The sequence below is a fragment of the Engraulis encrasicolus genome, chromosome 7 (assembly GCF_034702125.1).
Source record: "Engraulis encrasicolus isolate BLACKSEA-1 chromosome 7, IST_EnEncr_1.0, whole genome shotgun sequence".
In the NCBI taxonomy this organism is placed as follows: Eukaryota; Metazoa; Chordata; class Actinopteri; order Clupeiformes; family Engraulidae; genus Engraulis; species Engraulis encrasicolus.
In genome coordinates, this window is record NC_085863.1 from 9,406,822 (window position 1) to 9,422,533 (window position 15,712).

Sequence of the window (15,712 nt, forward strand, 5' to 3'; positions counted from 1 at the left end):
GGTAGAAAAGACCAAGTTACTAGCCACTTTGACCCATTAGTGAGTGCCCATTTTGGCTAGTAATGAAAATGTTAATGTAGAGTCCTGCTTGCCAATCTATTGCTAAAAAAAGAGGCGCACCAAGTAAAAAATGAGCCACAAATCATAATCCACATCATGTAGCCGACGTTTCTTCCTCAACACTCATCGACACACTCATATTCATTTTAGGGCTTTCTAAGGACTCCCTACCTCTCAGCATGCATGCACGCACGCACACACACACACACACACACACACACACACACACACACACACACACACACACACACACACACACACACACACACACACACACACACACACACACACACACACACACACACACACACACACACACACAAGCATGTACACTATACTATGCAACTCTCATAACATAACTCTACACACTCCCACCAGATGTGAAGCAGCTTTACTTTCACGGGACATGATGTGAAGTGGGCATTTGTAGGGCTGCACGATTATGGAAAAAATCATAATCACGATTATTTTGGTCAAAATTGTAATCACGATTATTAATCACGATTATGGATTTTTTGCAGATTTTTTTTGAAAATTATGACAAGATGAAATATAACCAAGAATGAATTATATACGGGATGAGCAACATTAAATGAAATGTAATAATTATGTAAAGGCAATAGCATGAAACTTAGGTGGACAGATTTCTGGCCAGAAACACCAGCCTGTCAGTATGTTCTGGCTTCAAGGACGCTCTCAAAGGTAGGTCACTATTGCCACGATTAAATCACGATTGAAATCACGACTTCAATTTCACAATTTTATCACGATTTTCGATTACTTTCGATTAATTGTGCAGCCCTAGGCATTTGTCTACAGAGGTCTGACAGCTTTTGGTCCACAATACATCCTGTGCCCCGATGACCTGCCCCCTGCCCTGCCTCCACATCATCATCATCATTATCATCATCATCATCATGCCCAGAGCCATGGAAGTAAGAGTTAGGCTAATCCCATTGACTTCTGTGTTACATTTTCACACAATAATGGCGGCTCACGGAGCCTTTCACACACAGATCCCCATTGACATAGTTCCAAAATAGTTCCAGGAAGTGAGCGTTGAACACAGAGAGTGCAGTAATCTTTGCTTGTTATGTGGTGGTTCTGTATTAGTCTCTTCGTGAAAAGAAAGCCGCTGCCTTGAATTATTCGAACTACATGAATCATGTCACTAACCGGCTTCCTGTACCCCGGTTGTCACAACTCTGAATTCCATGGCTCTGGGCATCATCATCATCATCATCATCTTCATCAATATAGTTCTCCTTCTCCTCCTCCTCATCGCCGTCATCATCATTCTCTTCCTCAGTCCCAGAGGTAGGCATCTGGAGATGTGTGTGTGGCTAGGTTATCAGGAGTGGAGTAAGAATGAGTGAGAGCCTTAGGAGGTGTGTGTGTGTGTGTCTAGGTTAATCGAGAGTTGTGTGTGTGTGTGTGTGTGTGTGTGTGAGTGGCTAGGTTAATCGAGAGTTGTGTGTGTGTGCGTGTGTGTGGGTGTGTGTGGGTGAGTGGGGGCCTCACTGCCACAGCTGGGGGTGTAGGCCCGGCTGCAGAGGGAAGGGTGTGCCGGGGGCGGGGGGGTAGTTGCCAAAGCCGTTGGGTTGCGGAGGGTAGCTCTCCAGAGGGGACGCAGAGTGGGCCTGGGGGACACAGGAATTAGAGTGGCAAACAGACATTATATCAAACATCTAGAGTGGCAAACAGACATTATATCAAACATCTAGAGTGGCAAACAGACATTATATCAAACATCTAGAGTGGCAAACAGACATTATATCAAACATCTAGAGTGGCAAACAGACATTATATCAAACATCTAGAGTGGCAAACAGACATTATATCAAACATCTAGAGTGGCAAACAGACATTATATCAAACATCTAGAGCAGGGTTTCTCAAACTCCCCCCCCCCCCGTGCACCCCCTTTTACATTTCAATGTGGTTGGCGCAGCCCGTAAGCAAATGTTGCACAGCCACACATTTTGGGCAATCCTCATTTCCAATAGACCTGACTTTTTTTCTGCCATCATTACAATGGAACTTGTTGCATGACAAGTCTAGGAGTTATAAATTACACTTCAGATGGATCCTTCCAGCATACAATTCACCAAACAATTAAAAACTATGTAATGTTCATGAATGCTGTATATAAAAACACACATATCAGCCATTGATCTATTCAGCTCGCGCACCCCCTTGTGGCAGGCCGCGCACCACCAGGGGTGCAAGCACCTGGGAAACCATGATCTTGAGTAAGATACATCACACCCCGCCTACCCAATGCAAAGGACGGAGTGTGTGCAAGTGTGGTCTCCTAAGGGGGCGTTGTCCCTTCCTTATTTTTCTCTTTCTGTGGCGTTTGGTGGCAGCTTGCACAAGATTTGCGTTACCGCCATCTACAGCCCTAAGGGAACTCTATTTTATTCTCAACCTAAAGTCTCCTGACCTAAGGTCTCCTAAAAGGGCACACGCCTGACGTCATATGTGTCCCAGAAAAGTACAGGCTTGATTTATCTTATTCTACTAGACGATGTTGGACTATAGTACTACAGTGTACACTACACTTGGCTAGTGCAACAAGCTATGAGTTCCGTCACATTCTAATGAGAAACCAGCTGTGTCTACATCACAATGTAGATCCAAGAAGTTTTTAAAAGGTTCTACTACAGTACACCATTGAGGGGTAGGGCAAGTTTTCACATTCCAGTTTCTAACTCCAGAAAATACGGCAGAATGACTGCAATCTAGTTGATTGTGTTGTAAAATGCATTATATTTTATTACTCTCATGTCGGGGTGTCAAAAAGAAATCAACAGTGCCCTAAGGGAAACCAGAGCAAGAGCAGCAAACAGCTCATATATCACATTCTCTATTGCACTATATTTAGCTACTTTTAGATGCAGCAAGCAATGAATTCAGTCACACTTGAAACCACAGCAGTGTAAAAGAAGAAAGGTGTGTGAGATCTCGCAGTGTGCGAGTGGGGACAGCATTGTGAAGATAACAGGTATGTGATAAGTTACCTGTGTGTGTGTCTGTGTGTGTCTGTCTGTGTGTGTGTGTGTGTGTGTGTGTGCGCTTGTGTGTGTGTGTTAGCCCACCTGTAGGAGTGCGGACTGCATGGGGTTGTGCAGTCCGGCGAGGGCGGCTTGCGAGGGGCTCGGGGAGAAGCCGCCCATGCCAGGAAAGGACAGCAGGCCTGGGAAAGAGCCCCCCCCAGGGGCCTGGAGGCCACTAGTCAGGCTGCAGGAAAATAACACACATCGCATGTCACTTAGGCTGGCGATTAGGGCTGTAACGATACACTCAACTCACGATTCGGTTCGTATCACGATTTATGACCTACGGTTCGATACACCACACGATTTCACATAGTCAACATTGTAAAAAAAAATTATTAATACAAAACTGTGATAGTTTATTGGTAGAATAGGTTACAAGAGGCTTCTAATATTTTTTTAAACTTTCAATAAAACTTTGAAAGGGGGTATCACAATACTGCCTCCTTGTATCACGATACAGTATCGTAACTCTGTGTATCGCGATTTCTTGGTTCGATACAATATCGTTACAGCCCTACTGGCGATATACTTGCTGTGTGCCTAAACTTTCATACGTGAAAAGGTGGATCTCCGCCATGTTCACCATTTTGAATTAGAAAGAAAGACATTTTAGTTGCAAATCTTACTGTAATTTGGTCATACTAGTAAATATTAGTACTGTATATTACTTAGTAAATATTCATGAAAAGGTCAACTTTGGCAAAAGGCAGCACAGTTTCAATGAGCAGCATAGTTGCAATGCCTACTCTGGCCACCGTCCTAACACACCAGTGCACCTTAAAACGTGCCGTCTTACCGCGCGAATAGACCACGTCATGCAAATCGCTCTAGTCTCCAGAATCGCTTTTGTCGCGCGACTCAATACAAAGTCAATTACTTCCGTCGCTCGCCTCGCTCTTGTCGCGGTAGGTGTATTTCTGCGGTTACTCTTACTCACCCGGGCTGCCCCACCAGTGCAGGGTTGTAGTTGGAGCTGAACGCGGAGGCGAAGCCCGGCAGCACGGGCGACGTACTGGGCACCCCCGCCGCCGCCACCGCCGCGGCCTGGAGCGGAGCCACCGTCGCCACGGACGACCCCATGAGCGACGACAGCACGGGGCTTCCCACCCCCTGGGGGCCCGAGGCCCCGAACCCAGAGAAGGCCTGGGGGCTGTGGCCCGGCGGCAGCCCGGAGAAGATGGAGGGGGCCGTGGTGAGGCCCAGGCCGAACGGCGAGCCGGCGGCCGCAGCAGCAGCCGCAGCCTGAGCGGCCGAAGGGGGAAGGCCTGAGTAGACAGAGGAAGAGGGCATAGGGTGCCCCGCGGAGGAGGGGATGGAGGAGGGCACGGCCGGGAAAGGAGAAGAGGAGGACAGGCCGGACGGGTAGGAAGGCAGCCCGGGGAAGTGGTGCGATGGCTGGGGGACGGGACTGGCGCCGGCTGCCTGCTGGCTGGCCGCCAGGGCGGAGTGCATGGCGGACAGGCCTGGCACCATGGCAGAGCTGGGCACGGAGGACTGCGGAGAGCTGGTGGCAACAGGGTGGTGCCCCGGGAGGCCCAGGGAGCGCGCCAGGGCGGCAGAGTTGGACATGGGCATGGCCAGCGAGCTGAGGGAAGGGGTGCCCGAGCGGGACGAGGGACCCTTGAAGGCGGAGGGGATGGGGCTGCTGCCGCCACTGCTGCCACGCTGGTGGGGCAGAGCGGACGGGTGCTGCTGATCGCCGCTGCCGAAGAACGCCGCCATGGCACCGGGACCCAGCGCCGCCGCCGCCGCGGCCTGCTGCTGCGAGGAGGGTTTTGGGCTGTGGGTGGGCGGGGCGCTGCCAGGGCCTCCGTGAGGCATGTGGAGGGGCGTGGAGCGGTCAGGGAGGCCTGTGGGGGTGTAGCTACGGATGACAGAGTGGTTAGCTCCAGGCTGGCCGCCGCCGCCTGGGTAAGAGGGGCCCATCATGCCGGCGTCCACAGGAGAGGGGTAGGACTTCCCACCGCCACCGCCCATCATGGCAGAGGGGTCCGCAGAGGGGTTGGAGCCAGCGCCCCCCCTGGGCGTCAGGGTCGGGGTGGTGGGTGGGGGTCCGGCCAGCGGGGTCCCCGCGCGGGACGTCCGACCCTGGAACGGAGACGGTGAGAAGCTTCCGGGAGGGCCCGGGGTTCCGCTCGGGGTGGGGGTGTGGGACTTGTTGTTGACCACCATGCCGCCGGGGGGAGCGCCGGAGAAAGGCGAGGCCGGGGGGTGAGAGCCAGCGCCGGGGGTGGAGGGCAGGTGAGGGGACATGGGCGGACCCTTGATGACGGAGGAAGGGGAGGGCGCAGGGGCCGGGGTGGGGGACTGGGCGACGCGGTGCTGGGAGGGGACCATGCCAGGGAAGATGGGGGTGATGGGAGTGGTGGGAGCAGGGGTTGTAGAGGAGGAGGAGGAGGCGGCAGCGGCTGGGGTCGAGGAGGTGGGGGTGGGGGTGTGAGGAGAGGCAGTGGTGGTGGTGGTCACGCTGGAGGACTGCTGACTGGAGGCTCGCGAGTAGCCTGAAAAAACAAACAAACAAAGAAACACAACAAGCAAATTAGATCTGGGGAGTATTCCAAGCACCGGACTAAGTAGTAATTCAGGTCAAGTTTACCTTGAGGTAGTGGTAAATCATCTAATACAGGAGCCAGGAGTCCTCATTTTCTTAACTAAATGACATCTGTGGGACATCTATTAGCGGATTTTCCACTTCAAGCAGATTCACTTAGCCAGGTTTATCACGTTATTGCAATACTCCCCAGAAGAGCCATGCCACGTACTCATAGAAAACGTGCTGAAGCCAAATAAACATACTGTATAACCCAGGGTAAGTGTGGTATGGCACACATAAAGTGCCTTTTCTGGGTTACATGAAATATTTGATGTGGTCCCTGTTATTCAGCTAATTTTGGATTCGTCTCAGCCTGCTTCGGAATGGCAAGTCATGTGTGTCTGCACCAGGCTTGTACGAAATTCCGAATTGAATGAATTTGAATTCAAAGTAATGCCATAATATGAACACTAGGTGGTGGTGTTCTATGGACTCTCAATGGGTGGTGCCGCTTAAATTCAAAGAAATTCAAGGTAATGACACCACCTAGTGTTCGTATTATGCCATTAATTTGAATTCAAATTCATTCAATTCGGAATTTCGTACAAGCCTGGTCTGCACATCATGTCCCATGCAATAGCCTGCACATAAAAATCACACTGAGTTAAATCCAAATCACCCAAATAATGTAGACAGCGTCAAGCATAAAAAAATGGTAAGGACCACTCCATTGTATTTGAAGAAAAGGGGCTTCATGTCCAAATACCAGACTTATCCTTTAATTAGTTAGTCAGCACAAATAAACGATACATTTGTTATACACAGCATAGCCAGAAAAAGTCACCACAAAAAAAGGTTACACACACCAATATGTTATTGGGACCACATTTAGCTTTGATTACGCAGCACATTTGATGCTGTATTGCTTCTTAAACTTCAATGTATGGATATATTTCCTTCCACTGTTGCATTAAGTTTTCACCAAGATCATGTATTGATGCTAGAGTGTGAACACTGTGTAATCCAGACACTGCAGAGGTTTACTGAAACAATGCAACACCAAATGAGCACCGTAATAAAAATTAACATACATGTCTGACCTTTTTTTTGGTGGCGACTTTTAGATGGCCAGGTCGTGAAATACTACTAGTATATAACACTGTACTATTAGGACTAATTTCTGTTTTAACCAACAAGCTGTCAATCAAGACAATCAAAAACACCAGTATAGTATATGAGACACCCAGATTAGAGTTTCAATGCGCAAGCAATCGAGCTGCTGCTGACTAATCAGGTGTAGACGGAGCAGAGGGATGGGCGAGCATGAGAGGGTAATGCATAGAGCTCAATAAAGAAATAATCGGGTATATATATCTCATCCAGGAGTTGGACTTAGTGTCCTATGTCACATCTAGTTTACCCAATGACAGTGCCTGAGAATCATGTGTGGGGCTGAGGATGTCAAGTTCATGGTCTAGCTTAGCAGCTGCCATTCAGGGCCATTTAACTATTTAACAATGTCAAAGTAGTTTAAGACTTCTTAGGTAGCCCTGACATTCAAATAGCAACGTTTAGGGGACTTAGAAAGTGTGTAAACCATTGATGAAGATGAAGACACACACACACACACACACACACACACACACACACACACACACACACACACACACACACACACACACACACACACACACACACACACACACACACACACACACACACACACACACACACACACACACACAACCACAACCACAGCCACAGCCACAACCTGTGCACCAACTAATCCAGTGCACATCATGTAGTATGCCTTTGACTGGACTCATTACACGGTGCACAACACAAAGGAGCATGTGGGTCAGTGGAATTCAAAGAGAAATGAAAAGAGCAAATATCCCCACAAATCGGCACACTTCAACCTGACAAAAAGTCTTCGTCAGTTGTCTGTGTTAAACTTGGACTTTTTTCGCACACCTCAGCTGGCAGGTGCGTCGGAGATGGCACCATGGGTCACTCAGCAACAACTTAAAGAAACTCCCGCACACTGACCATTTCGCTGTTCTTTCTTTAATAAACGACGTTTCGGTACTAGACCTTCATCAGGCAATCTCCTTTTTTATTGATTTACCCCAGAAGTGTCTGATTAAGACACTTACAATAAACGAGAGCAGAGTGGAGACTTGGCCAGCCTCCAGGCTTGTGCGTGCACTAGATGCAGAGGTGTTTAGGGCAAGGGTTCCCAAACTTCACCATGACAAGACCCCCCTTACATTGGCCGGGTCACACCATTTTTTTCTGTGCACCCCCTTCCACAACCGTAGTCTAGGTCTGTGAGTCAGTGCCCCACAGAGATGCATACAATAATAACGAAAGAAGTGGAAATGCAGATTATAAGAAAACAGTTCTTAACTAAAGGGACTATTATTTGGCTTTTGGTTTATTTTGGTGTACCGAGTTATTCTTCAAATCATTACTTATTGTGTTTTTCTTGTCAACCTGTCGCAGCCCCCTAGCACCTTCTTGCAGCCCCCCAGGGGTCCCTAGCCCCCACTTTGAAAACCACTGGTCTAGGGCATCTGAAAAGTGCTGCTGCTGCTGGTGGTGGTGTACAAGATTGAAAGAGCAACAGGAAGAGGAAAGGGAAGAGGAGAGGAGAAAGATTGACCCTCGTAAGCAGGATGGACGAGTAGTGATATAACACTGGCCAGGACTGCAGGCTTTGTTCATGTGCACATGCTTAGAAGCCAGTTGTGGCACAAGCATTTACGGCAGTGGTGGTTCTGAACTTATTTGAGAATAAACCCCCCCTGGACCTCATTGTAAGGGCCTCCTCCGCACATTTGTTTTCCGATAAAGTGCAGGGCACTGCTCTGCCAAGTACGGTTGATTGCAAAGTTCGTTTTCAATGCAACCCTGCATGCTGGCGCAAATCAATGTCCTCCAATGTCTGCTGCTAATTGTGGCAGAGTTCTATTTTGTCAGAGCCCCTCCATTGGTAATCCATGCTCTGCTGTGATGACATTGGTCATTATGGTCAATATTTTGCTTTGCTGCCCAATGGCAACTAAGCACTGTCCCCTCTCAGCTATATCAGAGAGAGTAGAGAGAGAGAGATTCCATTGGCTCATTGTTTCCGGGTTCTACAACTGCAAGGGGGAGGGGGGCGGGGATCCCCCTTTAGGCCGACCTAAGGGCTGTTCTATTCATTGTAAGAGTATTATGACACGCCCCTTTAGGCAGACCGGAACCTGGTCATGTTAGGTGCCTATAGCAACCTATTACATTGGCATATCTCTATATACTTTAAGAATCTCAGGCGTTATCCTTCTCAAATCCCGGACCCCCCTAGGGCTCAATGCCCCCTGCCCTGTACGACTACATCCACGACTACGTCTACAGCTTATATGATGCACGCAGTGTAAAAACACTTCTCCAACTGCTAAGAGGTGTAATGCAGCCAGCCAGCCAGCAGGGGGAGGAGGGGAAATGAAGAGCAGTAGAGGAAGCGTGGCAGCAGGTGGTCAGCATAGAGCAGCAGGGAGGGAAGCTGCCTCTTCCTTCAGTGTAGATGAGGTGTGTTGGTCAGCCATGAGAAGGGGGAGACATAGCAGAGTAGGCGTAGCAGGAGGCAGGAGGCAGGAGGCAGGAGGCAGGGCGGATGGGAGGGGTGTGGGGTGGGGTGTCCTACCTGAGGAGGGTGTGGCACTATAGGGTGAAGAGAGTACTCTTGAAGTGATGACCCCACCCTTTGAACCAGGCCGTGCATTGTTGTACGCACCTGGGCAGGGTGTTTAGACACACACTTAAACACATCAGCACCAGCCAGCCACACACACACACACACACACACACTGCTAGAAACACGGAACACTCTCGCATGCACAGCACCGAAACAATGATGTACGATAGTCACAAAGAATCTTCACCACAAACATACACTATTACAGACATCTACTGTAAATCAACACAACACACACAATTTTGAAGTTACCACACATGCACATGCACATACGGTCAGTTAACACATTAACATACATTAAAGGGACACTGTGCAGGAAATGGTCAAAAAAGGTACTGCAACTATGCTGCTCATTGAAACTAGGCTCCCTATTGCCAAATTTGATCTTTACATGAATGTTTACTGAGTAACAAACACATATTTTCTAGTATGGTCCAAGTAGAGTCATTTTTGCAGCTAAAAATGGCTATTTTTGGATTTTTTTCCAGTCATAATGAATACTTAGAATTTGATGGTGGTGGTAAGTATTCATGAAAAAGGTAACATTAGTGAATGGGCAGCATGAATTCTGGAAATAAACAACTAAAAATCTCACACAGTGTCCCTTTAACACTCCAACAACACCACTCCAGTTCCCAACAACAACTCCAGCCCGAACAGCTGCTGATTACTGACCAGTCACATTCTAGCCCTGGACCAGGTCGCGTTCAGGCCGACTGAGAACCGTGCCGGTGGTGCCCGTTCTTGCACCTAATCTGAAATCGGCTGGCGTGTTCACGGCAATCACATCACGCAAGTCTGAGCGTTTGAGAACTAGAAATTGAGTTTGCGATGCGATCTGAAAAATAGATTCTATTTTTTTTTTGGTCGTTTAGACATTATTAGTGACAGGATAGTCGAGAGAAATGGGAAACGTTTTGGGGAGAGAGAGACGGGGAAGGCTAGGCAAATGACCCGGGCCGGAATCGAACCGGGGTCGCCGGCTTGAAAGCCCAGCGCTCTACCGTTAGGGCCATGGTAGGGCCAAAATACTTGTTTTTTTTCTCTCCACCAACCGTGACAACGAACATAGACGTCAGACGGTTCATCCAGTTAACACACAAGTAACTTGCTGAAAAGTTCAGAGCCCGGTATGAACGCGAGCGGTTCGCAGGTAAGTAGTAGGGATGCAAGCGATTAATCGATTAATCGACTTTAATCGACCAATGCGTTAATCGATTAAAAAACATTAATCGCAATTAATCGACAATTCAACTGACAAGAGACCGAGGTGAAATGGGCATGTGAAGAGGGGTGTGAATAGTGGGAATATTTAAATCACCTTTGGATTAAATAGTTGAAATAGAATTAATTTAAATGAGGTATTTTATCACAATTTTGAATTATTTTTTTTTAGATTTGAGTTGTTTTTTTTCGATCGATAAGGCCATCAACTAATGACTAATGAATTGATCGATAATTTGCATCCCTAGTTCCAAGAGTAACTGGTGCGGGAACGGACACTGGCTCTGTTCTGGTCAGCCTGAAAACAGTATGTGTGTGTGTGTGTGTGTGTGTGTGTGTGTGTGTGTGTGTGTGTGTGTGCGTGCGTGCGTGTATTACTTACTGGGAGCGATAGTAGCATGGACTCTGCAGGGGGGTATCGGATAGGGCACAGGCCGGTGGGGGTTGTATGAAGACGGAGACTAGATTATGGAGCAAGAAGGATGAAGAAATAAACAACAGAAATGCATTAATATGATTAGAATGTCACAACATATTGAGTGCAGTAGGTGGGGACTTTTTGAGTGCATGCACAGCTTGATTCAGGGGAACAACGTTCGTCATTTTTAACTGGGGCGTAAAGAGGAGAAGACATGTAGATACTTCCAGCTCTCACCGTCAGCCAAAGCTAATGTCACCATTGTTACCTTTAACGTAAACTTCAGCCATATTGCAACATAAAATAACAGTAGTATAATCTATAACCAGAAGTGGTAAATACATTTTGATTACAATTCCAAGGTAGCACCAGGGCAATTAGATATGGGTTAATGTTATCATATTGTAATGTTACTGTTCCAACCACATCCTACGAAAAATAATGCCGTTCTGTTGAGATTAACTGAGAAACACAATAAAAGCACTAATAGATATAATTTTGGAAAAGAGCTCTTCACATTTAGTAATACCGTAGTTCAATATACATTCAATATGAATAGTGCAGATGAATACAGGATAGTTCAGTACCGGTTTAAAAGGCCCAAGTATCCTGGCAGCAATGCCTTTAGGCTCATTGCTGCTCTCCTCCGTCTCCTTCTTGGCGGCATTGGGGGTGGCAGCGGGGGTGGCAGTAGCAGGGTTGTTATTGGTCGGCATAGGCAACGGTGCTTTCTATAAAAACACACAAACACAAACGTCTCTGAAAATACACTCTAACACAGTGGTTTTCAAAGTGTGCCAGGAACCCCTGGGGGGTACAAGAGGGCCGCAGCAGTGGAGGGTAAAGTATCACAAAACAAAATAGATGAACTTAAGAAAACCAAGACAAATAAAGTTCATCTTAACTATTATCATGTACAATGCAATCGAAAAATAAACTCAAGGCTTTTAAGGGAAACAATAGAAAAAATAGCATGGTTGCCATAATATGCACACCCTTAAACTAACGTGGCAATATTTGTCCATTCACTTTGCAAAAGTACTCCAAATCTGACAGATTGTGAGCGCATCTCCAGTGGACAGCCCTCCAAAAACCTGACCTTTGAACAGGGGTGTCTAGACTTATAGACACTGTATAATGTATGAAAACAGTAAACGTGTAATATGTATTGTAGTACGTACCGGGAAGCTGCCGGTGACCTGGCTGGGGCGGCCCTTGGGGTAGGGGTTTCCTGGGATCACCCCACACGACGAGATCATGGCCACTGGAGCCTTGCATCCCACCTTACACACCTGCCAGACACACACACACACACACACACACACACACACACACACACACACACACACACACAATACAGTTACTGTACTTGCAAAAGTATTGAAATCGCAAAATGTAAAAAAAACCCTCAAGAGATATTATTACTTTTTCAAACCACCGTTGACTATACTATGGCTGCTTCCCCCACCTTGCACACTTGTCAAGACACGCACACGCACACGCACACGGGTCAAAGACATGCAAAATGGCATTGTCATTCAGTGTAACGGATGCCTTCTGCTGACTGTAACTGTAAAAAACACGACTCTTTTTATTCATTTATTGTTACAGGGAATTCATGAAAGCCTCGACCGTCATCCATTCACTTGAACCAATTTAAAAATCATGTTCCTTTGCAGTTACAGTCAGCGGAAGGTGTCCGTAACACTGAATGACAAAGACGTCTTCGACCCACACGCACACGCACTCTAGTACTATTATGCTGCTCATATCTCCTGCCTGACAGGGAAATGACACCAGGCGAGCATGACACAAGAGAGGCACTTTGGAGGGTAGACTACTGAACATAAATGATGAGACAAGCAGCACAGCACATAGTAGAGCAGATCAATCGATGGCATAATTTAGGAGAACTGTTCACTTTGGCATCACAGCATGGAATTTAGCAGTAATACTCTCTGAGGGCCACTGTTTTGGAAAAAGGTCCTGGGCACACAAAAATTCAACATGGCGGCCATTTTCAAGATGGCCACCACAGCTACTTAATGCTTTTACCTGCTCCAGGATTCTCCGAGCACGCTTCTTCTCCGACAGGTGAGTGCGAAACAAGTCCTCCACTGGCCGATAGTTCTGAGCATCACTTATGTTTCTAAGAGGCAAGCAAGATCAGTGTTACTCGTTTTACTTTTTCATCTGGTTTACAAGTACCTTTTTAAGCCAACTTGTTCAAAAGATATGTAAAAAAAAAAACTGTGCATGAAAGCTGATGTTCTCCTCTTAAATTTGCCAACTCTGAATGAGTTCAAACTAATGTTTAATAGCTACTAGCTTGTGAGAGCCATCCTCCAACACTACTAGGCAAGCCCTCATGTGGATTTCTCAAGCCAAGAGGAGGCAAGGCCATCCAAGAAACACCTAGAGTGTATTACAATATGCGACCTTGCCTCCTCCACTTGTGCTTGTTTCCTCGTACCAGGAAGTAATATGTCATGATGACATCACTGACAGTGACAACAGCATTATATTTCAACATCTTGCAAAAGCTCAATTGTAAAGTCTTTTTCTCATTTGCAATTGGGATGGTGAATGAAAAACAGTCCCTCAAAAGTTGTTGTGGATAGGCTGACAGCTGGGAAACTTAATCGTTTTCTCCACGGAGGATGGGCCAGGAGGCGGGGTGAGGCCACAAGCACAAGTGGAGGAGGCAAGGTCGCATATTGTAACGCACTCCTGGCGTCAGGGTCTACAAGCAGGCTACAAAAGGCCAGGCTACATCTGGGGTTCTTTTCAATAAAGCGCTCCTACTACTACTATCATGACTCCCGTCCTCGACCTGTGTTTGTGGCCCCGCGCTTGATGGGACGCCCCGTCTCCGTTCAGAAAACAATTAAGTTTCCTTGCGGTCAACCAAGCGACAACAACTTTTGGGGGACGTTTCCCCTTTCAATTGCACTTTGTTAAAATACTGAATGGAACTTCTGTTGTCAGTGATGTCTTGTGAAATAATCACAAGGCCACAAGCACTTGGGGAGGATAGGAGATGGGATATTCGAAAGAACCCGCGACAACAACTGGGGGGACTTGCACAGGAGAGAGATGTCTGGAGAACCCTTGTTGGTGGCCTAATACTCCAGAAGGGGTAACAGTAACCATCTCACCAACTACTGCCCATTAATGTATTAACTTCAACCGTATTTTTGATACATTGTTGCGCAGTATGAACCAGTGGCATTCTTCAAAAGGTCATACTTACAATGCTAGGAGTTCCAAAACTACTAGTTTATCCTTGGTGAATGTAAAGCAGTTGAGTATGTTGGCCACTTTCGTAGTAGGGACTGCTACCATTTTCTGCAAATTGGGTAAACACAGACACAGACACACGCACACATTTTAAACCTTGCTTCAAAGTGCACACATCCTATATTCACATTATACATATATTAATGATGTTGGGCCTAGTAACAGAGCCACAAAAACTAGAAATGTGAAGTACACAGCCAGACAACAAGCGACAGAGCATACACCCGCAGCCACTGTACACAGGACTATGACACTAAACTTTGTGAAGTAGGCCTACTTATCATAGTTTGCCAACCCCATATGAAAATACTGGAACCCTAACTCGAGAGCAGAATGTACCACTGCACTGAACAAAAACGTCAGGCCTGTCCCTGTAATCAATAATGAAGGCCTTGCCAGACACAGGCCACGTAGACGTGAAGCATGTTATTTTGTCCTATGGCTTGTTAAAAAAAACACACACAATTTCACACTCAAGTGGCCTACAAAGTAAATGACTCATGATTAGGTCAATTACTTACGTGCTGTAAAGCCTTCACCGCTTTGATCTGTGGTTCGGCCCATGAGAAATACTTCAGGATATCAATCACCTGCGAACACAAGTGTGAGATTTCACACCCATCTTGCCCTGTGAAAAGGCACTTTATACAAGTGACGTTAAACCCTTACCTGTTCACTGGAGAAGTAACCGTGCACCTGTTCTATCGCTTTTACTCGTTGATCTGTCAAAACACACTGAAAATGACATGTTTATTATTATTAGCTAGTACGCAGCCATTGTTGTTATTGCAACTGGATGCAAGTTAAGTGGAGTCCTTACCTTTCGAATTTCATCCAATACTATGTCGAATGACTTTTTATCCATGTTTGATGTTCAATATTGCATATATTAACAAAATATGTTGCAGAATCCCAACTTAATACATACAGACTGGTAGCCAGCTAGCTACCAAGCAACTTGAAACTGGTATCAGCAGTAACATTTGCTGATGTAGACAATTGACAGTAGGCCTACAGTCATATCGTATGAGCCACTGTTGGTTCTAACAGTGCTTTCAAGAAACAGTTTTATCCACCTTCGTATTCAATAGTTCAAAACAACCGATATTTGGTTGTACGATTCCTTATTGGTTCTTGCATGAGTGAACCGACAGCTAGCCAGTCCTGGCTTTCGAGCTAACAAGACCCCCGTTAATTGTCCCTTTAAAATAGAAATCAACCAGGACTCCGAGCTAAGGTCCAACACATCCAGTAAACTTGCTCCTGCTGTAAAGTCTCCGACACTTTAGAATGGAAAAGGTATGTTTCCTTTCTTCGCAGTTTATAGACTTCTTACTGGCATGACTTCTATTGTTAGCTAGCTGGCTAGATTCATT

The 15,712-nt window shown here is 46.6% G+C and overlaps 1 protein-coding gene across 2 annotated transcripts; it reads right to left on the bottom strand.

Moving 5' to 3' along the window:
* Positions 1-1,560: 1,560 nt before the first annotated feature.
* On the bottom strand, positions 1,561-15,712 carry proser1 (proline and serine rich 1). Of its 2 annotated transcripts, XM_063202830.1 has the most exons (12): positions 15,157-15,712; positions 15,006-15,071; positions 14,858-14,926; positions 14,290-14,384; positions 13,092-13,185; positions 12,218-12,328; positions 11,624-11,767; positions 11,001-11,079; positions 9,344-9,433; positions 4,060-5,623; positions 3,162-3,303; positions 1,561-1,700 (listed from the first exon to the last, which is right to left on the bottom strand). In XM_063202830.1, the coding sequence occupies exons 1-12, from the start codon at positions 15,199-15,201 to the stop codon at positions 1,578-1,580; spliced, it is 2,622 nt and encodes an 873-aa protein (XP_063058900.1). In that variant the 5' UTR covers positions 15,202-15,712; the 3' UTR covers positions 1,561-1,577. The 2 variants fall into 2 exon arrangements, with proteins under 2 accessions (XP_063058900.1, XP_063058901.1); XM_063202831.1 differs by lacking the exon at positions 9,344-9,433.